The 26,304-nt window shown below is 40.7% G+C and overlaps 1 protein-coding gene across 2 annotated transcripts in view; it reads right to left on the reverse strand.

Moving 5' to 3' along the window:
- Window positions 1-26,304, reverse strand: part of LOXL2 (lysyl oxidase like 2) — a 63,033-nt gene that overhangs the window by 14,022 nt on the left and 22,707 nt on the right. For both annotated transcript variants that reach the window (XM_083368451.1, XM_083368452.1), the window contains exons 3-7: window positions 21,480-21,691; window positions 15,531-15,750; window positions 10,527-10,710; window positions 6,395-6,546; window positions 3,312-3,479 (exon numbers count right to left, since the gene is read on the reverse strand). In XM_083368451.1, the coding sequence (XP_083224577.1) occupies window positions 3,312-3,479; window positions 6,395-6,546; window positions 10,527-10,710; window positions 15,531-15,750; window positions 21,480-21,691 (936 nt within the window). The remainder of the gene's footprint in view (window positions 1-3,311; window positions 3,480-6,394; window positions 6,547-10,526; window positions 10,711-15,530; window positions 15,751-21,479; window positions 21,692-26,304) is intronic.

The raw sequence follows: 26,304 nt of genomic DNA on the forward strand, positions 1-26,304 counted from the left end.
GAGGAATTCTGGGAGTTGAAGTTCACAAGTCATAAAGGGGCCAAATTTGAAGACCCCTGTGTTAACACTTCATTATAATCAGATGTATAACAATCAGGCAAGAAAAACAGCAAATGAGTAATGACCGTCCAGTGTTCAGAATCTCTTCTTCATATTCCACCTAAGGAAAATGTTGCTAAGTTTCTAACAAACAGGACGTTCCTTGTATCAGTCACAACATACTGGCAGAACCTCATTAAAAATGGCCTCTTGGCATGCAAATCTCCACCGGTTAAGTCTGCGCCACATACACCGAGTGTCTGTATGCTCCATGAGGGGGCAGGGGCAGCCTGGAGCAAACACAAGGACCTCTCTGTTCCCAAAATGAGTAAATCCAGGGCAAGGAAATGCCTTCTTCCATCGAACAGCATAAGGGCTGCTAATGTCAACAAAGCAGAGAGATTGGAAACGGGGGCATTGGGTGGCCATAGTAGTCCTCACCTCCTGAACCGAAAATTGGCTGCTGTACAAAAAAATAAACAGACCTCTTGTCTGCTGGCCCAACCTATTTCCTGGGGAAAGGCTGAAGGAGGAGATGAAATGAGTTGCAACAAGTCATAGGTGGAGCATTGAGATCCTCATGAAAAAAAATTCTTCAGAGAGCCATTTTCCTATGAAACTGATGCGCTCTCTCTTTCCTGCCACCAATTTATTCATCACTCACTCACTCACCCACCTTTTCTACCTATCCTCCATTTATCCATCCATCCATCCATCCATCCATCCACCCACCCACCCACCCACCCACCCACCCATCCATCCATCCATCCATCCATCCACCCACCCACCCACCTATCTATCATCTATCTATCTATCTATCATCTATCTATCATCTATCTATCTATCTATCTATCTATCTATCTATCTATCTATCTATCTATCTATCTATCTATCTATCATTGTTTCTGTTTCTCATCTATCCTCTATCCATCTATATCTATCCCCCCTCTCTCTCAGCTGCCTACCTACCATTCTACTTACCTATATATCTAGCTACCTATCTATATTTATTCATCACTCGCTCACACACTCACTCGCCCTACCTATCTACTGATCTACCAATCTACCTACAAATGAAATGATTGGATGGGGAATTTACAGGTGAGGAGGTAAGGCTGTAAAGCTTTCCTATAATGAGATCTACTCACCACTAAATAACTGGCTTGCTGTTTACCTTTGTGGATGAGATTCTGAAAGGAGTTATTTCACAAATACACAGAAACTTTCTCTTTCAAGGTGGAGAGGTCCTGGGTAAAATGCTTTTTTGGGGTGCGGAGGTCCCCGTGCATTTCTGTGCAATTACCAACCACCTCTATCCTTTTCTACTTCTCCCCTCCTAGCACCCTTTCAAATGGCTTGTTCTCTTCAGACTTTTCAAGCAGCAGTGTCATCTCCTTCTTTTCTTTAATCTTTTACTTCTAAAAAGAATTAGCTTTGGAAAAACGTGGGACTGTAACTGTGATGTTTCAGCAGGATCCATACAATTGCAGTGGTTCTCAACCTGTGTTCCATGGACCACTGGGGTTGGGCTGGCACAGGGGGTCCATGAAAGCTTGAAAAAATGTTATAATTTAAATCTTGAATTATGTCTTGGGGGGTTTGTAGCCATGGTCTGTGGCCACAAAAGTTATTTAAGTGGGGTCTGTGGTGAAGAAAAGATTGAGAACCACTGATAAAATGCATCAAAATTGATCACAGTAAGCCAGCAGGAATGGGGCTCCTGATATAATTGCTAATTCAGCAGGGCTATTGTGTCTTAACAAATCTGTGGCCTAAGATACTGTGTAGAGGAGCTATCTTCTCCAACTGTACCCTCTGAAATATGGGTGGCCCATTCCTCAATGGCTGCAAATGTTATCTTAAGTATCTTTCCGGGGCCTTTAATTTGTAATTTCCCTTTCCTTCTTGCTGCATAGCTTCTGTGCTGTATGGTTTCAGCCACAACTGCTTGGCTTAATAGAGCGATGATTTTTTTTTTCTGGCCAACATATATTTGGCTTAGAATGGGCCTCCAAAGTGTTGGGTCCAGAACTAAGACTAAATCAGTTGAATAGAAAAGTAATTCAAATCAAATGGAATCAAATAGTGTAGTTGAAAGTTTTCACTTTAATGCTTCTCCTTCCTGTCACATTAAAGAGTGCAGTTCAAGGCTAATTTAAAAATTAAGGGAGATGTTCCATGCATAGCTTGAGCATTCCAGAGAAAAGACATAAATACACCATTTTATTATTAGAGTTGTATTCCGTCTTCTCTTCAGGAACTCAGTGGGCTTAGTTGGATATTCCCTTCACTCAATAAGTTTCTGTAACTGAAAGGAGGAGTTCTTGAGCTACAATTTGCCTAGGCCAGGGATATTCAAACTCAGCCCTTTTATGACTCATGGAGTTCAACTCCCAGAATTCCTCAGCCAGGCATGCTGGCTGGGGAATTCTGGGAGTTGAAGTCCACAGGTCTTAAAGTTGGCAAGGTTGGGGACCCCTGGCCTAGGAGATGAAAAATGTCAGGAAGGAACCCTTTGATCTGACACAGTATGATTTTGTAAATGTATCTATAAAAACATGGTGAATTGGAGCTTTCGTATAGCCGAGGACTAATGATCAAAGTAGACTGTCATCATCATTCTTTGTTGGAAGTACTGTATCTTAGTGACCACCAATAAAAACATGGGACTGGATGGACTTCTGATCTGGTGTCCCGAAGCCATCCTTGTGCTTATGTGCTACAGTGTTCCCAAAATAAATATTGGAACATTAAGTGGAGCCTCAAATTATACTCAGCTTCTACAAAAGAAAGTGTCATTTAGTATCTAATTCATCCCATTTCTATCACAATTCATCTTCTTCATGTTACTGATCTTTGACTGGTAAATGTAGCCCTTGGTTAATCTGGGCTGCAAAAAGATTTTTCTTTGACAGTTTCAAGTTGCACCCCAGCTTCATGTGACGCAAAAGAAGGCCACCCATGATTTTTCCCCCCAGCTTTCCTTCATATCTTTTTAAAGGAGACAGGAAAGGAAGAAAGGAAGTAGAATACATAAAAATATGGGGCTATGGAGAAAGAAGGCTAACGCAGAGGGAAGCAGAAGGACAGACACAGAAAAAAGTCCTATATGGTGCAAAAAACCCCAAGGAATTTGTATGTTGTAAATTGGGATTCAGTAAATCCTGGCCTGAACACTCAATGAATATGGCTTTAAACAAGAGCTTCTGAACTCTGAGGAGCCATGAATAACACTGAGCGTTTGCATTTGTGGAATTAAAACAATCCTGTACCTGGAATGCATGGCTAGCATAGCCAAGGTTCAGCTGGCGACAAACCACCATGGCATCCATTATATCCCATCCTTCACCACAGATGGACCCCCATATGAACGTGCCATTGTGCTCCTGGAGAACTTCCACACGGCCTTCATAGGGAGTGCGGCCGCCACTCAAACGTATCTGCGGAGGATAATTGAAGGTTATGAAAGTTACGGTGACTATCGGACACCAATGAAAGAGACAGAAAGTTGCATTTTCTGCTCATAGATGAGAGAGGGAACTAGGCTGGGGAAACGAGTCATGCAACAAAGACATGCTTGGCAAGTCAGTTTACCAAAATTATCTGGCTGGCTTTTGAATGTGAATGGCCTCCAATTGAGGTGGAAATAACTTACGGTACATGGTTTAAACTCTACTCATTTTAAAAACTGCATTGCAGAAGAAAGAATCATATTGACATAGCTCATGCTACCTACACATTTTGAATTGCTGCCCAACAATATCTTCCATCAGCATGATCAAGATGATATCATGAGCCAGGGACAATTATTCATAATTCATTTTTTTATTTTGAGATAGATAGATAGATAGATAGATAGATAGATAGATAGATAGATAGATAGATATTGTCTCAAAGTCACCCAGCATGTTTTCATGCTTAAAGCGGAACTAGAACTCACTGTATCCTGGTTTCTAGGATGGCACTTCAACCACTACACCAAACTGGTTATCTACACCAAATTGACTCAGAGGTCTCTGAATAATAATAACTGTAGTCTACCGATGATACTTGGTGTAATATCTGATGATCAATTTATACTGTAACCCTCCCCAAACTGGTACTCATGAAATATTTCCAGATTATTACTCCCAAAATTTAGTACAGCAAGATCTTGGCTGTACTACTTTATACTAAATCCTAGTAGAAAAACTCTAGCCTTCTACTCCTAAGTCCATTAAAATGATCTTAAATAATCCATAATGTATGGTAACCCAGCCTATCTCCTCTTATTCTTGAAAGTCCAGAACTTCAAAATAATTTTTATATATAGGCTATCCAACTTGACATTGATATATCCTACATCCTACATAGGTTATATCAGACTATGCTTGATTTGAGTGTACACAGGTTTTCCCAGAAACCTCTGAAGATCACACTAATGAAGGATACTTGTGTAGTATTGAGACATAAACAATTTTACCTGGGGGAATAGGAACTTATTTTTGTTTTCTACCAGTTCTTGACAACAATGTACTATGTTTATTCAGTTGAGAAGAGTTCTATTCTAACCTGAATTATAATTCACAGGGTCTCTAGGCTACCAGGATATGATGTGAACTGTAGTCCATCAAGAAGGCATCAAGTTGGCAAAAGCATCTCTTGGGGTTGAGGGTCTCAAAACAGGTTGCATGGCCTCTAACCCTAACATTAAGTAATGCTTGAGCATAAATCCAACTGATATTTAAGATGGAGTAATTGTTTTAAAGGAAGTATTAGGAAGACGCTTGGTTAAAAACTATGAAGCAAATAGTTTTGGAGAAAGGCTAGGATGTTTCTCAAATTATATTGAGCCCATGGATTTTAAAAGAACACAGATGTTAAACTGAATGGAACATGTGGAGTTTGGCCAAATCCTGGGATGTAAATCTTACAAATTCACTGAACTGCCTGCCAGGATGGACTCTGAGCCAGCAGTCTGAAGATGACCTCAATTTGGAGGAAAAGCTCCTCCTGTTAAAAACCCAAAATTCAGTAAACATTTTAAGAAGTATCCAAAACACTTATTCATATGACCCTTTTCAGGTCACAGCAGCTATTTGAGGAGCTTGCTTGTGTTTTTGGTCCTCTAACATCTGTTTGTTTGTGCTGCATTATATACAGTTTTAGCTCTGTTTGCACATGAGTTTAAAAATATGACAGTGTGCTCATAGTTGAGTTTGACCCCGTGGCTGAGTAGCTGACATCACAAGCAGTGATCAGGCTACCAAGACATAAAAACAAGTTGCATCAAATGAACTGAGTTCCTTTGCTCTGTCTAATGGCAAGACTGGTCCTGAAGAAGACCACCACTTCTACTCTCACTGCTACTATAGCAATTGATTCTCCTCATTATCCCAATCATCCAGGTCATGGTTGTCCCAAAAGTGCTTTTTCCAAAAGGCAATTGCACATTCTTGGATTTTTCTTTGAAAACATTCTGCTTCTCATCCAACCAACTTCTTTGTTTCTGAACTGAAGAAGTTCTTCTCAGAACCCAAGACTTTCTTGGAGGAAAAGCAAAATGTTTTCAAAAGAAAAAAAAATCAAGAAAGTTCAGTTGCCTTTTGGGAGAAGCACCTTTGGGTCAACTCTCCTCATTATGTTCTTGCACTAACAACTACGTGAGGTGGGTTGGTCTAGAATGGAATGGAATGGAATGGAATTGAATAGAATAGAATAGAATAGAATAGAATAGAATAGAATAGAATAGAATAGAATAGAATAGAATAGAATAGAATAGAATAGAATAGAATAGAATAGAATAGAATAGAATAAATATAGAATGGAATGGAATGGAATGGAATGGAATGGAATGGAATGGAATGGAATGGAATGGAATGGAATAGAAGAATAGAATAGAATAGAATAGAATAGAATAGAATAGAATAGAATAGAATAGAATAGAATAGAATAGAATAGAATAGAATAGAATAGAATAGAATAGAATAAATATGGAATGGAATGGAATGGAATGGAATGGAATAGAATAGAATAGAGCTTGAAGGGAACTTGGAGGTCTTCTAGTCCAGCCCCCTGCTCAAACAGGACAACCTATACCATTTCAGACAAGTGACTGTCAAGTCTCTTCTTAAAAACCTCCAGTGATGAGACTGTGGCCGGAACAAAGTAAAGCAATAATTTCCAAAGCAGAACAGGTTGTATCTTTTGTTAGTGGTCTCTTGATCTGGAGGTCAAGAGAAAAAAAAGAAAAGAAATCCTCCAGCTCTTAAGATAAAGCACATAGTGCATTTTACAGAAGGAGGAGAAAAGAAGAAAAAAAGAAGGGAAAGGAGAAGAATCATTCTCCCATTATGGAAGGTGCCAATTATCTCACCTGGTTTTGGAAGCCCATTGCTGGGATGTTGCATTTCACACCAGCATCTTCTTCATGGGTGCAGCTCCTGATCTCCTTGCTGAATTTACAGTCCGTAATAGACTTTTCAAACCCTGTGCAGTCCACTTCATTGAGATGGATAGGACCAATGCCTTTCAAAAGAGAGGGACACCCACAAGCTCATTTCCCCACAATAAGAGGGAAGTAGACTGTATATTGTACATGTTGTGATGGAAACTACCCCAGTTTGGTGACTATAGTAGTTAAAGTCAACATAAATTCAAATAGTTATTCAGTTAGGACAGGGGTAGGCAACCTTGGCTCTTTTAGAGCTGACTCAGGAATTCTGGGAGTTGAAGTCCATGAGTCATAAAAGAGCCGAGGTTGCTTACCCCTGAGTTAGGAAATGTGTAGATCTTACAATCCCCCCCCCACCTTTCAGAGAATAGAATATATGACTTCATGAAATGTGACAAGCCAATGTTGTTGTGTTTCCCGCCTGCTCTTTCATTCTACTTAATAGAACTTTTTCTCCTAGAGACCGGTCCTAAGAGCATCACTGCTTCTGGAGAAAATCAGATAAGGAAAGTGTATTAAAGAATTCATTGACTTGTCTAATTCTGCTGAAGAAGCTTCTTGGATGAGAAGCGAAATGTTGTCAAAGGGAAAAACCAAGAAAGTCCAGTTGCCTTTTGGAAAAAAAAAAAGCGCCTCTGGAACAAGTCATAGACTCCACAGATTCTCCCAAATCCAGATAGAGGTCCAGGAGACTTCTGAGTTAAAAAATATCCAGGGCTTTAATAAAGCCTTTCTGTAGTTAATTTTGTTTTTTTTTTGTTCTATGAGATACTGTTTCCAATATTTTTCTTTCTTTTTTTTTCTTTCAATAGTTAGAAACAGAACAAAGGCCAAATTTCCATCATTTCTTAAATTTCATTTGGAAAATTGGGAGCAAAATATGCCCCTGGCATTTCTGACTATTTATTGCCCATAACTCTAACATTTCAATACAGATAAAAGATAATTCTTTTGCAGAACAACAGAAAGACAACCCCCCCCCGCCCTCAAATAAACATGGGAAGTTGTTATTTTTACTTTCATAAGGAAACAGAGGGTTATAAAAGGATTGCCAAGAAATCTTTGAACTCAAAAAATATGGCGTCCTGTAGAAGGGCTTATGCTTCCCTTTTGTAATGCAACCCCATTGAAACAAGCTCTGAAAATCTACTTTTTATGCCACGACCTCTGATGGGATATGAGTTGCTATTGTTTTTCCACACATTTGTTTTGAATTGGTTTGCATTATAGTCTTTTAAATTGTTTCATGCTGAGCACTACACAAAGTTGCGATACAGCTAGACAGCCTATAATTACATAAATAAATACATAGATAAATATTCATCCCCTTTCTCTAGTAAGTGTCTGATATTATGCATGTTTGTTAAGTACTCTCAATAAGCTCAAAAGATAGAACTGGATTCTTAGGGGGAGGGGGGCATGAGATAGACAGTCTGTGTTTTATACCCTACTTTTCTATACCAGCATGTATTCAAGGCAAAAGAAACCAAATCCAAAAAATAAAATAAAATAAAATCAAACACAGAATCTAAAAACTAAAATAGGCTAAAATCAGCAGGATTGAAGAATCAGAACTGTCCGCATGTTGTTGTTTTTTAATTCCATTTATATCCCGCCCTTCTCCGAAGACTCAGGGCGGCTTACAAGCTTAGCAGTAGCCTTCATTCTATGTATATGCCTGCTTATTAGGGCTTTCACACACACACCCAAGCGGCATTATTACAAAGTCAGCTTAATTTCCCCCAACAATCTGGGTCCTGTTAAGTTCCAGGTAAGCTGATTTATTGCTCACACTTCTACACAAGAATCTAGTCAACTAATGGTCAACACTAAATTGGTGGAATTCAAGAGGGGATGGAGTTGGATTGCTTGTGGCAACATAATGACTCCTTGGCTGATTCCTCTCTTGACTCCACCTAAAGTTCTGCCTCTCCTTCTCCTACATCAAATCATTTAACTATTGCAAGACGAGCAAAATAGCTGCGTCTTTACAGATTTTCTACACAGAGAGAGTGGGGGTCAGGTATAATCCTCAAGGGGGTGTATTTCAAAACCTCTTTGCTAGAATTTTGGGTTTCTGAGAGCAGTGGCAACATCCAAAGGGTATTTCCTGCTGATCTTAGCATTTGGGGGAAGTTTCCAACGGGAAAGGCAGTTCTTTAGATAATCAGACCCTGAAATCAATGCCAATATCAAGAACTAAAATTAGTCAATTCCAGAGTCAGTTGTGGAGTAATTGGATTGAGATGGATGGCTATAGAAATCGAATAAATAAAATTATATTTGATAAACAACTGGCAATCAGCACTGATATTTTGATGTAAACATATGTGGCTCTTGCACTGATTGGGAACATAGCTGCTACACTGTGCCCCTTTTCAAGGGTACAGTACGTATAGTAGTAGTTTACTTTCAGTATTGATCTAGGCACCAGAGAAATTTTAGGATCATATTATAGCCAAGACCCCATGCAATTAATCCAACGGTCATAGTAGTATCCTACCTTATTATTCTTATTATTGAAGGTTAATATTGTAAAACAGTTGTGGGCCCATTCATGCTATTCTGCATGCTTGCATAGACTAGTATCTAATTAAACTGAAAGACCTTTCGTGGTTTCCCCAAATTTCAAGAACAAAGTTTACATGGAAAAAGGTTAATTTTGTTGCTGTTCTCATTAAGCAGTCACCTATATTTTCCCAAACAATATTTTTTTCTAAAGCAGAAAGGGAAAAAAATGCAAACGTATTTTGCTAGAGGTGGTACCTTCTGCTTTAATCACTTTTTTACAGAGCTGGAAGGGACCATGGAGGTCTTCTAGTCCAGCCCCCTGCTCAAGCAAGAGAACGTATGCCATTTTAGACCAATGGCTGTCCAATCTCTTCTTAAAAACCTCCATTGTTGGACTACCCATAACTTCTGGAGGCAAGCCTTTTCCACTGCTTAATTGTTCCCACTTTCAGGAAATTTCTCCTTAGTTCTAGGTTGAAACTCTCCTTGATCAGTTTCCATCCATTGCTTCTTATCCTGCCTTTGGGTGCTTTGGAGAATAGCTTGACCCACTCTTCTCTGTGACAGTCCCTGAGTACTGAAACACTGCTACCATGCCACCCCTAGTCCTTCTCTTCACTAGACTAAACAAACTCAATTCCTGCAACTGTTCTTCATATGTTTTAACCTCCAGTCCCTTAATTATCTTTATTGATACACTTCTGAGAAACACTAGTTATTTTTCCTAGCAATCGCCAATTTTCAGTAAAGAAAACACAACACCGGAGCAGTCTTTCAAAATGTCTAGCTTCTACTTGTGCAATATGCCAACCTGCTCCAGCCCCATCACGTTGCAAGGAGGGCTTTTTTCATGTGATGCTAGCACTTCCGGAGCGGTAACCACAATTCAATATATATTAGAGCCCTCTGTGTGCCGTTTGGCTGTAGGATCACATTTTTAAGATTCCAGAGAACTGCAGTGTGTCTCATACGTAAATTATTTTCCTTTCCTTTCCCCAAACCACACCATTTTGGAGTTACTTCACTGTTTATTTAGATTCCTTGCTCCTTTTGAGCCACGAGCATTGCTTTGATGCTACCATGGCAGATTTTTTTCTTTTTCAGCATTCACCCGGGGTGAATTCTATATGTTTAATGTTAAATTTATTTGATACTTGGGTCATTTCCCGCCCCCTTTTTTGTGCACCAAACTTTTTTTGTTTTTTCTTGTCATTAGTGCTGGATGTATTTTGTGTGTGTGTGTTTTTCTGTTTTGCATTTTAGTTTTGTTGATAAAGCAAAATAAATATATTTTAAAAAAGAAACTTAAACTTTATAGAATATTACTTCCCTCTTTTGAGATGCCATTCTTAGTTATATCGGCTTTCCGAAGAGTTAGACAGATTGTTTTACCTGTCAAGTAATCCCTTCCTAAACCGGAAGATGTTAATGATCGGATTATGGGAATATTTTTTGCCTATAAAACATGGGGTCAGCTCTTGGCCTCTCCATCTTCATTACCCTTTCATCCTTTCTAATAACTGCCTAATTTTAAACATCTTACCTTGTCCAAGTCGTGCACCCAAGATAGCCTCCTTGGCGGTTCCGAAGCCCAATTCTCGGCAGGCCACGCTGGCATCACGTAAGTCCCACTCGTCATCACAAATGGTTCCCCACTCCCCATTCATCAACACTTCAAGGCGGCCTTCTCCAACCTGGGCTCCACCCTTTAACCTCACCAAAAGGTGCTAAAAAAGAACGGGAAAAATCTTTTTAATCACTTAGGAACGTCATTGCCAGAGGCAATTTTTGCTTATTTGCTTGTTTGTCTTTAAGTCAACTCATCCACTTAAATGCACCTTCTGGCACAAATCACAGAGAGCATAAAGACAGAACTCGGCTTACGGTCATAAGTGGGACCAGAACTTCCATCACTAAGCAGTGCAGGCGTTGAGTGATTTCACACCCGATTTTTCACATTTCTTTTGCTACGAATTAGTACGTGAATCATTGGGTCATTAAACAAACCCCTTTTCCCGCTTGACGTGGCTTTTGGAAACCCCTAGGAAGGTCACATATGGCACTCATGGGAACCCGGGACGCTGCAACCATCATAAATACATGCTGGTTGTGAATTTAATAACATGGCCACAGTAATGCTACAAGGGTCATAAGTCACGTTTTTCAGTGCCATCCTAACTTTGAACATTTTTCCATTGTCCAAATTGAGCTTTGGTGCTATTCGTTAAGTTTAGTGAAAGTGTAGGGCAAGGAGTGGCAGAACCTGGTGGGGGGAAGCAAAAGAGAGACCAGGCTAGGATCCTGACGTAGCCACAAGCAGACTAAGTTCAAATCCCTTGAATTATGTTGTCCCTTATCTAACTCTTAACAGGTGTTAACTGTCAGCTGATAATATTTCTGTGCATTGGCATGAGTAATAATAAATCAGTTTAACTGGACCATCAGATGTGGACCTAATCTTTCATGCCTAATGGAAAGCATGTTAGATCTCCTTCCCCATCTTGGTATCCTCTCACATTTGTTGTAGCTATTAATATCCAGATTCCCAAGGAGGATGGCTAAGTCAAGGCATTTGGAATTATGGGAACTCTAGTTCTCAATGTGACAGATTGGAAAAAATATAGGCTAGCCCAGGGGTAGGCAACCTTGGCTCTTTTATGGCTCATGGACTTCAACTCCCAGGATTCCTGAGTCAGCTATGCTGACTCAGGAATTCTGGGAGTTGAAGTCCATGAGCCATAAAAGAGCTGAGGTTGCCTACCTCTGGGCTAGATTATGTGATATAAACACATTTATGCATTTTTTAAAAAAATTGGGGAGCTAGAGAGGAGCATTGTATTATTTACTCTTAGCTGACATCGAATTCAAATTCATATAGAATTTCATTTCCTATATTCATGTCTCACCTATCCCATACATTAATGATCTGGAGATTGCAGTTTTAAAATGTGGGGACTACAAAAAGCTCATCCTGATGGTTTTAGAGGCCTTTGAGGCCCAACAGGAATATCAACAATCCATAGGAAATATTTTAAATAAACGGAAAGTGCTTCATCATCCAAGAACATTAGTTGGATACCTTCTGTACAGCTAAAAGGGAGGAAACAGTCTTTAGAAAAATATTACAGATCTATCAACTCTGGAATAAAAGCAACATCTTCATGGTTTTGCATGGTAACAGGCTGTCCCAGGTAACCTGGTCCATAGTTTAATTCAGAAAAAGATTGTTCTTACACTTCAGGAGTTTTGTGGAAAACTAGGTCAATTCTGCTGTGATCACGTATGCACATGAAAGTCCCCTGTTGTTTTATATGTTTATTTGCTGAATTTCACAGAAGGTCAACACGAACTGGAATTCAGATCTGGGCCATAAAATTCCTACTCCGTTCTACTCTCATTCAGACCTTCCAGGGATGGAGGCAGATTGAAGCAAACACAACAGTGTTTCATCTCTAGCTCCAATCCTATCTACTTCCCTACACAAGTGTATCCTGATATGGTCCTAATTGTTTAGTCAATTCATGGCCCAAAGGCTACTTATGGCCTGTGAACCTCTTTTATTGTTGTTTGTAATCGTGTCTTTGGAATTCATCAACAAGTTTCTGGAAGAAACAACCCCCCCATCCACAGTTTTACGGTTTTCAGCGGAATCGTAGAGATTTCATTTCTCCATCTAACCCTTTCTAAAGCAACTCTTTTTCCACCCCCCTTACTCTAGAGCAGGGGTCGGCAACCTCGGCTCTTTTATGACTCATGGACTTCAACTCCCAGAATTCCTGAGCCAGCTATGCTGGCTCAGGAATTCTGGGAGTTGAAGTCCACGAGTCATAAAAGAGCCGAGGTTGCCGACCCCTGCTCTAGAGGCAAGTTGAAACGAAGGCAAGCCTAGCTGCCAAAGTTTCATTCTTGGCAGCCAGCTGCATAATTTCCTATTATTGTCAACAACAAAAAACTAATCAGGTAAGCCAAGGCTTCAGATGATACAGGACATACAGAATATTAAATGTACAGGACTTTTAAAACGCCAAGAAATCCTCTTGCCAAATGTGTATTAAAACCTCAAACCCTATAATGATAATTTTTTTCCTCCAATAAGAAAAGGATAAATGTTGTGCCTTTTTATAGGCACTGGTTCATAACTGATGGCAGGATCCAATCTGGGTCGGTCACCGGGACCAGAGGTTTGGTCTTCCAAGCTTTTGGACTCGTGCTGGAGCCCCCATCCTCCGAGATCTTCACTCTACCAGGAGGTTAGAAGTAGGGAGAAGACAGAACTTATCTTCTGGTAGAGAGAAGCCCCCTGAGGATGGGCTCCAGCATGAGTCTGCAAGCTTGGAAGATAAAACCTCTAGTCCCAGTGACTGACCCAGATTGGATCCTGCAACATTATCCTGGGACACAAAGATTCTCCTTCATTCATAACCGATTGCTTTGCTAACAACAACAGATAATCCTAAGGCAAAATGCATACTGTTTCCTTGCTATGGCATAACCTGTCTGCATTATGAGTTGTTCCATAAACATGCATAACCAACATGGAACAATTTATTGTATGACCACCTGTGAAAACCCGATTACAATCTGTTGTAGATAGTATGTTTAGGTGTATGTCATGTATGTGCTTCACTTTAAGAGCAGGCAACTAAATTTCATTTTTTATGTGTGCCGCTGTGCCCAAAGTAAAAAAAAAAGACAATAAAGTTTATCTTATCTATCTTATCTTATCTTATCTTATCTTATCTTATCTTATCTTATCTTATCTTATCTTATCTTCTCATCTCATCTCATCTCATCTCATCTCATCTCATCTTATCTTATCTTATCTTATCTTATCTTATCTTATCTTATCTTATCTTATCTTATGTCTTCACAAACCTGAATACTTTGTTAGATCCACCAACACAAGTATCAGAGTTGGAATCTCAAGACCTTATTAATAGCAATAATAAGGGTCTCCAGGTAAAGAACTGTATTTCTATTTATATATAATAAGAATCAGGTTATATATAATAAAAATCAGGATCTAATATAATGTCTTAATCTGGAATCTTTCAATTGGTTCATAATTCCAGATCCAGCCAACCTAAATGGTACCATTAAGTCTATGCTGTGATCACTATTTTTGTTACCAACTTAAGAAATCATATGTGGCAATTTTCAGCTTTTTAAATATGAGTGAAGATCTGCCAAAAATGGTGCTAACTCAGAAATAGTTGGCAGCATCAACTATCCATTCTATATTAAAAACAAATAAGTCTTAACTCATCTTTCTTTTGCTGTCACAGTGTGCTAATAAGCTATAAATCCACCCTTACATAAAGTTCAGGAATTCTAATGCACAACTGTCCACATTATCATTTACATAACAGGAAAGTTGTCTGTTTGGAAGAACACAAAGCAACAGTCAGTTGGCGTGAACAAAAGAATTTGGAACAAGAATTAGGCAACATTTTGCCAAGTGCTTCACCTCTTCCAGCGATAAATGAAGTTTGTGCAGTTCTGAAACATTCGGAGTTAAAGCAGGGGAAAATTATAAATAAGGCTCTGCAGAATATAATTCTTAGCATTTTCCAGGTAAACATGAGCAACTGAGCAACTGTGCTTGAAAAATAAATGAAATGTTTTAAACATGATGGCAGTGCCTTGAAAATATTGTTAATGTTCCTTGAGGAGGAGCAGGAAATATAGATGTACGCCTTGGAATGTTGAACTTTGGAAAATTAGAATCTGCAGGAGAGAGAGTGTTTTGAGCACTATAAATTATTAGGGATTTGGAGAAAAGCTGGTTATGACTGGCTCTAAAATGTATCCTACCCTTCACAATGTTTTTTTTAATGTGATAATCTTATTTAGGAATTCCATACTGTACAAGGCATAGGCAATGAGAAGAGACGGTCAAAGAACATGGGGCAGACCCAGAAGAAAATGGAAACACAACATTAAAGACACAATGCAATAACATCAATTAACAATGGTTGAGGCCACCAGAAGGGTGAGCCAGAACTTTGTATCTACCTTGACAGAGGAGGAGGAGGAAGAGGAAGGAGGGGTGGAGGAGGAGGAGAAGAAGAAGAAGAAGAAGAAGAAGAAGAAGAAGAAGAAGAAGAAGAAGAAGAAGAAGAAGAAGAAGAAGAAGAAGAAGAAGAGCATTTTATTGGTATACATCACAAAGTATTGTGAAGAATACTATCTTGTACAAACTTAATGTTTGCCTTATCCCATCACTGGATTCCAGCCAGTTATCTTCATAGTTCTGTAAGTAATGACCATATATGGACAAAGAATTCATGATTAGCTAGAATATTTTACCCCAATAGAATTTGGTCCCTGACTAAGCAGATTTTGAAGCTAAGGAGAAGCTGAGTAAACTAACTTAGGCTATACTGAGACTATGCAGTGTCTAGCAGATTTGACATTTTTTCCTAAGATTATTTGAAATGCAAAGGTTTGTGATTTCAATTACAAACAATTCCAGTTCACAGCTAGCAATATACTCCATACCAAATTCAACTTCCTTATAAAACCAAGGAGAATTTCTTCCACTCACCTGAGCACGGAGAGCTTTGCCGAAGCCACTGTGGCTGCCATGGGCAAAGGCCAGTCCGGGGCTGCAGCTTACCACTGCAGGCATCCCATTCTCACAGGTAACATTCCCACCAAGTGTCGGGAGCCGGTCACCTATTTTGCAACGAAAGAGATGTGATTCGGTGCCTTTGCAATTCACAGAATAAGCCCAGTATTTATGTTTTCTTCTGCTTGCTGATATCCTGGAAGGGAAGGAAGAATACCGCAATTTGTTAAGAACCCACCACTAAGATAAGAATTGAGAAGATCTGTCATCGACCAGAAGCATGGAGGCCAGGACATCTTCATGTCCAGGCCAGATGAGTTCACACAACTAAGCAAGCAAGCATAATAGGGTCTACAGCAACTCACCACGGCCACCTCACCATGGAACAACTTACCACAAGACAAGGGTTACCCTAATATTGAAGGAGTAGTGGAACAGAATCATTATATGAAATGTGAATGACAAAAATTAAAATATTTTTAAAGCATTTTAAATAATTACATTGAATTGTTGAATTGTCCCACAGCAAGTTGGCTGCAGCGATTTGGCGGTGACAAGTTCACCCTGGCAAGCGATATCACTCACTCCCCTACAGCAGAATCTGGTTTTTGAGATGTGTTTTAAGAGGGAGAATGATTACTTTAAATTCCCCTAAGTCTTAAGATACTCATTTGGTCCCTAGTTCCTTTCCTAGGAAAAGCAAAATGCAGGAAAAAAAATTAAGGGGTTGAATGTTTTTGCCCTCACATTCTGGGGCGGTTTAGATGCTGATGAATTATACTTTTTTACAATCTGGGTTCAACCAACTTTGCTCTACAGCAAAGATAGTTACTTGATTTACATTGTGGCTAGACAGAAATTTCATACAGGTACTCCTCAACGTACGGCCACAGTGAAGCCCCAAATTTATATTGTTAAGTGAGACAGCTGTTAAATGAATTTTGCTCCATTTTACGACCTTTCTTGCCACAGATGTTAAGTGAATTGCGTCAGAAACACAGTTGTTAAGTGACTCTGGCTTCCCCATTGACTTTGCTTGTCAGAAAGTCACAAAAGGTGATCACTTGACTCCGGGACACTGCAACCGTCATAAATACGAGTCAGTGGCCAAGTGTCTGAATTCCGACCATGTAATTGTGGGGATGCTGCAATGGGCATAAGTTTGAAAAACGGTCATAAGTCACTTTTTTTCAGGGGTGTTGTAACTTGGAACGGTCACTAAACAAGCTGTTGTAAGTTGAGGACTACCTGCCCTGGGCCTTCCTATTCCTCCTCTAGGATTAATGAATGAATCACAGCGTCTATTCTGATGGGGGGAAAAAAATCAGTTGAAGAGCAATCCCTTTGGTTTATCTACTAATTTGGAACCGAACCTTTTATGGCCTTACTGCTGAAACCCTGAAGGATTACATTCAAGGGGTAAAGATAAAGAGGTTGTGACATGTTATGGATAATTTAGGCATTCATTTCCTTCCACAGCTCCCAAGTCCTTCAGATAAGACTAGAAGAAAAGAGAGAAACCAACTTTGCTTTCCCACTAGTCTGAGAACACAAGCCAGATCTCCAAATATGTCGTCTGGAAGAGAAATTCAGCAAAAGACTGTCAACAACTTTGGCAGGCTCAAAGGATTAATAGGAACCATTTGAAAAGAACACATTAAGCTCTGCCCACAATATCTGTGGCAACCTTTCATACAATTCCTGGACACGAGAGAGGGGAATAAATCATGTTGGATTACTATTTGTCAAAAGCGACAACTATTTTGTGACGGAAGGAAATAAGATGGCCTTAATTTAGAACCTGTACATAAAATCCACTTCGGTGAATTTGAAATTACCCCCAAAATTAAATATGGCATCAACATTATAAATTGGCAGACTTAGAGGTAGTGCAAGCATCACCAATGATACCTTTATTGTAAGGTTACATTAATAGGCTCTTGCAACTCTAAAAAAATACATCTCTCTTCCCTCGACTTTACGGTCCAATAAACTTGGGAGGGTCTTTCTGAGACTTTTAGAATAGAATATAATAGGGCTGGAAGGGACCTTGGAGGTTTTCTAGTCCAGTGCCCCACTTAAGCAGGAGAACCTACACCATCTCAGACAGGTGATTGTCTAGTCTCTTCTTAAAAATCTCCAGTGATGGAGCGCCCACGATTTCTGGTGGCAGGCTGTTCCACCGGTTGATTGTCCTCACTGTCAGCAAGTTTCTCCTTAATTCCAGGTTGCTTCTCTCTTCGGTCAGTTTCCAACCATTGTTTCTCGTCCTTCCCTCTGGCGTTTTGGAGAATAACGTGACCCCCTCTTCTTTGTGGCAGCCCCTCAAATACTGGAATACTGCTATCATGTCTCCCCTATTTCTTCTTTTCTTTAGACTAGCCAAACCCAAGTCCCACAGCTGTTCTTGGTATCTTTTAGCCTCCAGGCCTTTGATCATCTTGTATATGCTAGACCCCTATCTTAGCTGCCTCTTATCTGTTCATTGCCTAGCAGTTAAGCTATTGCACAATTTGCTTGGTTTTTATTTAATATCATGTGCAAACACTACGGTATTTTAAACCCAGTTCTAATTAAGCATAATGTGTATGGAGTCAGTCAACATGGCGGCATCTCCCCCGAAATTGGCCATCCCAACTGGAAATCTGAGGAAATGCAATTCCCAAATATCAGAAGACTAAAAGAGAATACTCTGGGAAAAATGGTCAGAAAAATATTACATTCTCGACCAACCGGATCCCTTTTTTACTTCCTGGGATGACAGAAGCCATGGTCTTATACATTTGAAAAGACCTTGCCAATTTCTTTAAAGGATATATAAGGTAAAGGTTCCCCCGCACATGCGTGCTAGTCGTTTCCAACTCTAGGGGCTGGTGCTCATCTCCGTTTCAAAGCCGAAGAGCCAGCGCTCGTCCGAGGACGTCTCCGTGGTCATGTGGCCGGCATGACTAGACACCAAAAGCGCACGGAACGCTGTTACCTTCCCACCGGAGTGGTCCCTATTTTTCTACTTGCATTTTTACGTGCTTTCGAACTGCTAGGTTGGCAGAAGCTGGGACGAGTAACAGGCGCTCACTCTGTTACGCGGCACTCGGGATTCGACCCGTCAAACTGCCGACCTTCTGATCGACAAGCTCAGCGTCCTAACCCAGTGAGCCACCACGTCCCCAAAGGATATATAGGTAGTCCTTGACTCACAATCATAACTGAGTCCCAAATTTCAGTTGCTAAGTGAGACATTTGTTAAGTGAGCTTTGCCCCATTTTACTACCTTTCTTACCACAGTTGTTAAGTGAATCGCTGCAGTTATTAAATTAGTAACAGGGTTGTTAAGTGAATCTGGCTTCCCCATTGACCTTGCTGGTCAGAAGGTCATAAAAACTGATCCTATAACGCCAGGACTCTGCGTGTCAGAAGGTAACAAAAGGGGATCACATGTCCCTAGGACACTGCAACCATCGTAAGTACATGTCAGTTGCCAAACGTCTGGGTTTTGATCACATGACCATGGGGATGCTCCAACGGTCATAAGTGTGGAAAAATAAGTCACAAGTCCCTTTTTGTAGTGCTCTTACAACTTTGAACAGTCAGTAAACAAACCATTGTTAAGTCAAGGACTAAGTGTACTCGACTACCAGCAACTCAGAGCTGGTGGTATTAATGGATCTAAGTCTATTCAGCAAGACTATTCTTACCCTTTTTCTGCATAGCTGATCGAGCTCAAGAAAACAGCAGAAAAGCAAGCTGCCAGATTTTCCAACTTGATTCCCCCCCCACCCCCTTTCACATACATCGTCCTCCAAGCAGAAATTAAACGACATTCCAAACGGCAAGTTTGGCAGCCAGGATTGGGATGAACTAAGCTGTTTGCTCTAGCAAAAGGTCCCATCTGTGAATCATTTCTGCCTCCCCCAACATGAGGCTCCTCAGCTTCACATGGGTTACCTCAGCTGTGGTCAGATTTAAAGAAATGAAAATGCTCAGCTTGGCAGAAAAATCTGCCCTTTTTTTCATAGACCGCCTACAGAAGCACGAAGCCAGCTTGTTGGAAGAGAGCCTGGGCTGCAGACTGGCTTCCCAGCTGCAGAACCACAGGGGGAGTGGAAGATCCCACTTGGTGGGCAAAGCAATTTATGATGGCACGGGGCAGAAGGAGACCAGAGGGCACGAGACACAGATTAACAGGGCCTCTGGAGTCACACGTGACTGGTGAAGACGTGAATGGAAGCTTTCCTTCCCTTGACTATACAATTAGTCCTTGAGTTAGAACGGCAGTTATACCCAAAATTTCTGTTGGTAAGTCAGACATTTGTTAAGTGAATCACCACAGCTAATCAAGGAGAGAACCAATCTAGAACTGAGGAGAAATTTCCTGACAGTGAGAACAATTAATCAGTGGAACGACCTGCCTCCAGAAGTGGCGAATGCTCCAACACTGGATGTTTTTAAGGGGTTCCTGCCTGAGCAGGGGGTTGGTCTAGAAGTCCTCCCAGGCCCCTTCCAACTCTTTTATTCTACCATTTTGAATTTTGCCCCATTTTTAAAACCTTCCTTGCCAGAGATGCGAAGTGAACCACAGCAGTTGTGACACAGTTGTTAAGCGAATCACTGCAGTTGCTAAGTTAGAAACACGGTTGTTAAATGAAAACCGGCTTCCCCATTGACTTTACTTGTCAGAAGGTCGCAAAAGGGGATCACGTGACCTTGGGACGCTGCATCTAGAGTGATGCTCAGCTTTCTCTGCCAGCTTCCCTGTTGACTTTGCTTTGGGGAAGCCAAGAGAGAAGTCTGCAAATGGCGGTCATGCATCTACGAGATGCTGCAACTATCACAAGGGCAAGCTCTGGATTGCCATCAGGTGACCATGGGGACGTTGGGATGGCTGGAACTTATGGTTGGAGATGGGTCCTAAGTCCTCCTCATTCAGCACCATCTTAACTTCAAACGGTTGCTGAATGAGGGGTCATTAACCCACAGCTGGGCTAACTGTATTCAATATATCATTGGTGATGGCCATCTACTTTTAAGCAACTGCTTTTCCTTCTGAGCTTCTCTGGGAATTTGTTGGGCTGAAGGAGGCAAAGAATCACACTGACATTTTCCTACTTTCAGCTGACCGATGTGACCCCACGGAAGAGAGGAAAGACTGAGTCGCCAAGCCTGAAGCCCATTCCCTCAGGACAGGCAGTTGTGATTCAACTTACAGAGCAGATAACCAGATTTATTCTGAGTGAGCAGTTAAGCAGGCCATTTCTCCCTCACATAGAGCAGCAACCAATTCACATGAACATAGAGATATTAAGCAGGATGGGGACTAGAGATCTCAATAAAGCCTGAACATTGGTGTAGACATGTGATTGTTTATCCCCCCACGTGTAAAACAAAACATGCCAGGCCATCTGGAATCACTTCCATACCAATGAAGTGTAAATATATTATACATGAAAACCTAGGATGGACTTAAGAAATTACCGTGAACTGATATTTAAGGATAACATTCCTTAAAACCTCCTCCTTTCTTTTAGTTTCATTATTTTTTCACCAACAAAGTATCTGAAATATGGTCAATGAAATCCTGCAGAGAAGAAACTCTTAGAAAAAAATCCTTCATGGAAACTCTGAAGAGCAAGCACGGGAAGCTGAAACTTGGTACCTTCAGACCTCCCTCTAACTTTGGGTAGGACAAACTGTTCGAATTATTGCTCAAGAGAATATGCTTTACAGCTGTCCGAAGGCCTCTTTTTGTCAAGAACGATGAAGGAAATTAAGAGTTGAAGAACTTCAGACATTGACAACAAAACACACAGAAACGACCAGAATTTTTCCAACTCCTGTTTGGAAATGACTGGTTCCAAACAGATCTTGCTATACATTGCATTCTTGAAGTTCAAGAAGGTAACCAACCCTTTGAAAAGTTCCTCTTACTTGTAGGCTTTGACGTTGTATTTCTTCTCTGCTGGAAATCCAAACATGCCACAAACAACACGGGAATTTTTGGTGCTCCAGTTTTTGTCACAGATCTGCTTCCAAGTGCCATCTTCTTTGATCTCCACGTAACCCTCCGTTACAGGGATGCGTTTGCGAGACGCCGAAAAGACAGCTCGTATTCGGACGTCTTCCACTTTGATGTTTGTGTTCTAAGGATTGTAAGGAAGATGTGTTGTTGTTTTTTTTAGGTACAGGCCACTGAAATATATAAAGGCCAGAGGGGGGAAAATATCCTTTAAACCAACCAACCAACTAATCAACCAACCCCCTTTAAAGAGTTGTGAAAACCTGCACAGTATTGTGGTGTTGTGCTTCATAGAGGTCCCTTTGAACAAGATGACTTTGAACAAATCAATTCTTCCCGGCCCAACCTTCACCACAAACTTATCTAAGATAACTTTGGCAAAATGTTGATGGAATATGTTAAGGAACAAATCTACAGTGGTGGCTCCTAGCCAGTCATGTACATACCACTGGAACGTAGAAATCAAAGTAAAGCACTGAAAGTTCAACAGAGCGTGTAAGATACCACAAACACCATAAGTAAATAGTATTTGCCACAAATGCTAAGTATTATTATAATAATAGGGCTACTCAAGAATCAGGAGGTATTTAAAAGAGGAGTTTGAGAAAGTGTGTCTTGAAAATTCCTGCCTGTTTTCCAAGGTTCTGAAAATGAGGCAGCTGCTTCAATGAACTTTCCATCTCAGTGATGGGAGGTGTCACAGCAACATGGCGTGATGCATATGAAGGAGGTTGCTAGTCTTGGGTGAAAAGGAGCAGTGGGCTAATGCCTCCTTAAGTAACACCAGCTGCCTGCAATTAGTGCAGGTTCGCATCCCACCAGGCTCAAGGTTGACTCAGCCTTCATCCTTCTGAGGTAGGTAAAATGAGGACCCAGATTGTTGGGGGCAATTAAGCTGACTTTGTAATAATGCCGCTTGGGGTGTGTGTGAAAGCCCTAATAAGCAGGCATATACATAGAACAGGGGTCAGCAACCTGAAACAGTGAAAGAGCCACTGGGAACCGGTTCCCTCACAAAAGGAAAAACTGGGAGCCGCAAAAAATGTGTACGCATGTGCGTACATGCACGCATGCACAGAACAGGGTTTGACTGAAGAGTGGAGCCAAGGCGAGATATGCACCTACCCTGCATATTTGAATTGATTGGTTGAACTTTTTTAGTCCCACTTTTTTTTGGGGGGGGGGACTGCACATGGCAGAAGAATGGGAGCCGCAGGAGATGGCTGAAAGAGCCGCATGCGGCTCCGGAGCCGCGGGTTGCAGACCTGTGACATAGAATGAAGGCTACTGCTAAGCTTATAAGCCGCCCTGAGTCTTCGGAGAAGGGCAGGATATAAATGGAATTAAAATAAAAATAAATATAAACATAAATGGAATTAAAATAAAAAATAAAAATAAAAGTTGGGTTTTGAAAGGCAAATTTTCTGAGTGAAGTCTAATGGAAGCCTACAGATCAATTTTGGTCTTTAACGTTTTTATTAAAAGAGGAAAAAAATGTGAGTCATTAATTTTGGCAGACTCGGTTTTAATGGTAAAGGCATCCTCAGGTTGAATTCAGCTCCCAGGGAATGTATGACATTGCCATATCATTTTCTTGGCAACAATATGGAAATATTTATCATTGCCATCTTTTGGAGGGGGGGTGTTTACTTGTCAATTTAGGCCACAACATGGCACTTTATAATGGTCCCATCCAGTTACCCTGCTTAGCCTCTGACCTCATACCAGTTGCTTCCAGGAGCTGTAAAAAAGTAGAACTGGGGTTGCCCCACACAAATTATTTGTAGTTTGATCTGGTTTAACAGAAAAACACTTTATCTATTCATACTTTGCTGGGAAAGAGTGACATGTTTGCCATTTTCCCCTGTATGATTTATTGTAACATCTTTGACTATTGTGAGGTGTTGAGAGTCAGGTGCATGCATAAATGCATCAATAAATAAATCTAGAAGGATAAAATACCAGAAATGGATAAATTAAGCTTGTGCACTAAAATCGTTCAATTTCTTTCTGGTAATTCTGGATAGAAAATTTCAGTCCTCCAAAAGTTGTTGGATCATGACTTCAGTTGCCACAACTATCTTGGGAGTTGTTGTTTAGCAACCTTTTTTAAATAAATATTTTATTAATTTTCTATTTTTACAATCAAGTGCTTAATAGACAAGGTGATGACTGAGTCCATTAGTAATTCCGTGGTACATGTAAGCTTCTTCAAACTAAATCCAATATTACACCATCCAATACATCCTCTCTTCTTCCAGTAATAGACATTTTTCCACACTAAGCAAATACAATTCTTCTTGTTGTTAATAAACATACCGTTGAGTATCTGCATTTGTTACAGTTTTCTAAATGTCAGTTTAGAATATCTTTTCTAACCAAAACATATCTTAATTGCATTTGCACTCAATATCCATTTATTCAGTCCATATCCTATTTTCGCTTTTTTCAATTTTAATTTCCCATCCACTTTCAAAATATCCCAATCATTTATAATTCCAGAACAAGTTATATTTGGGTAACCAAAAGCTTCCCTTATTCAAACTTCTTAACATTTTCTTATTTCCCTTTTCATAGCAAGATATAATATTCTGATTACAAATCTTATCTATCTAGTTATAATAATACTTCTATTTCTAGCAATCTTTGAGGGTCACAGCTCCCCGCCCTTCACCCTTATGGCTTCCTCTTGCTAAAGGCCATTGGTAGAAAAAATTAATCCATGATTTTATAAAACTCCTGTCCTTATTACGTATTTTGCCCGGGAGAACAGCGTGGGGTGCTGGAACTATGAAGGGTGAGTCACCGGAAGTGAAGTATTTCCATATTTCTGCCTACGTGAGACTTAAAGCAGAGACAATCCCACAGGGCTTTTGTCTGGGGAGGACTGAGCAGACTTGGAAAAAATGTTCTTTGCTGCACCAAGAAGTAGCTAAAAAGGGAACTAAATCCAGAGAAGGTTTGTGTACAGCCCCGGCAGTGTCTCTATTTCATGACATCAGGGCTGTGGAATTCTTCTCTTCCCTTTTATAAATGCAATACCTCCAAAGGGCAAAAAGATTTCAAATGACAATTATAGACAATTGGAAATAAAAGTTTTCAACGGAAGTTGAATTTTACCCAGTCCACCATTTATCTGTGCCCGCGTGAAATCAACAGCAAAGATGCAGCTTGCGCTAAGCTGTCAGCACTGATTTTTGAAGCCAAAGAGAGTCATTTAAACAAGACAACGGCCATTGTGTAGATGAAATACAACACATTTCCCATTTCAAAGTGATACTGGCTTGCCATGATTATGGTCATAAACCTGAAATTAAAAAGAAATCAACAGTGGGGAGAGAAATACTGAGCCTTGGTGGAGCAGTGGGCTAATGCCTCCTTAAGTAACACCAGCTGCCTGCAATTAGTGCAGGTTCAAGTCCCACCAGGCTCAAGGTTGACTTAGCCTTCCATCCTTCCGAGGTAGGTAAAATGAGGACCCAGATTGTTGGGGGCAATAAGCTGACTTTGTAAAAATGCCGCTTGGGTGTGTGTGTGAAAGCCCTAACAAGCAGGCATATACATAGAATGAAGGCTACTGCTAAGCTTGTAAGCCACCCTGAGTCTTCGGAGAAGGGCGGGATATAAATGGAATTAAAATAAATAAATAAATAAATATTTTGGATCTACATAGCTTGGATAGCTCATATACAGGTAGTCCTTGACATACAACAGTTCATTTAGTGACCGTTCAAAGTTACAACGGCCCTGAAAAAAAGGGACTTATGAGCACCTTTCACACTGATGACCGTTGCAGTATCCCCATGATCATGTGACCAAAATTCAGATGCTTGGCAAATGGTTCGTATTTATGACGGTTGCTGTGCCCCAAGGGGACAAAGTCAATGGGGAAGCCAGATTCACTTAACAACCATGTTACTAATAACTGCAATGATTCACTTAGCTCCTCTGGCAAGAAAAGTGGTAAGATGGGTCAAAACTCACTTAACAGTGTAGATGTCGGGCTCAATGGTGGTCGTAAGTTGAGGACTGCCTGTATTTTAGAGATTAAGGGATGAGAAGATGACAGATTGAAGTAACATTGCCAGTGTTGTGATTCAGGGTCAGCCTGTGGGTTCGGCATTTGGGTCGGATGATTCAGAGGAGGAGGAGGAGGGGGGTGTTGGAGAGGTTGCTGAGGGGGTTGGAGAGCTTGCTGATGAGAGCCCCCAGCCAGGCCCCTCCCACCTGGTCACGACGCAGACCCAGCTGTGTGAGCCTGACAGCATGGATGAAGATGACCCACAGCTGGCCCTGTTCAAGGACGCCCGACGCAGGAGGCAGTCAATCAGGAGTAAACAGAGGAAGGCAATGGGGCACCTCAGAAGGAGGCAGAGAGAAGCCACGCCCTGAACTGTATAAAAGGGGAATGTGTGGGAGGGCTGGTTTGCTGAAGGCAACCGTTTGAATAGTTCCTGTTTCATGGTTCGTCTTTGCTCTCTTTGCTCTCTTTGCTCTGTTTATGTTTTTATGTTAATAAATTTGGCAGGCTTAGTTCCAGCCTCTTGCCTTCTTGTAAAAGGGGTTGTCCCTGCCTTATCTGCAGGGCCGGTATCAGGCTGGTACAGAACAGCCATCAGGAAATGGGCTCCTGGAATTTTATGTTAACCAGAACACTCTTCATGCGGTGTACAGTGGTTTTAGGAACATCTTTCCCACCTGGAATATTGTACCTTCACCTTGGCCGGGTTGGAGGTT

The sequence above is a fragment of the Vipera ursinii genome, assembly GCF_947247035.1.
Source record: "Vipera ursinii genome assembly, chromosome: 8".
Lineage (NCBI taxonomy): Eukaryota > Metazoa > Chordata > Lepidosauria > Squamata > Viperidae > Vipera > Vipera ursinii.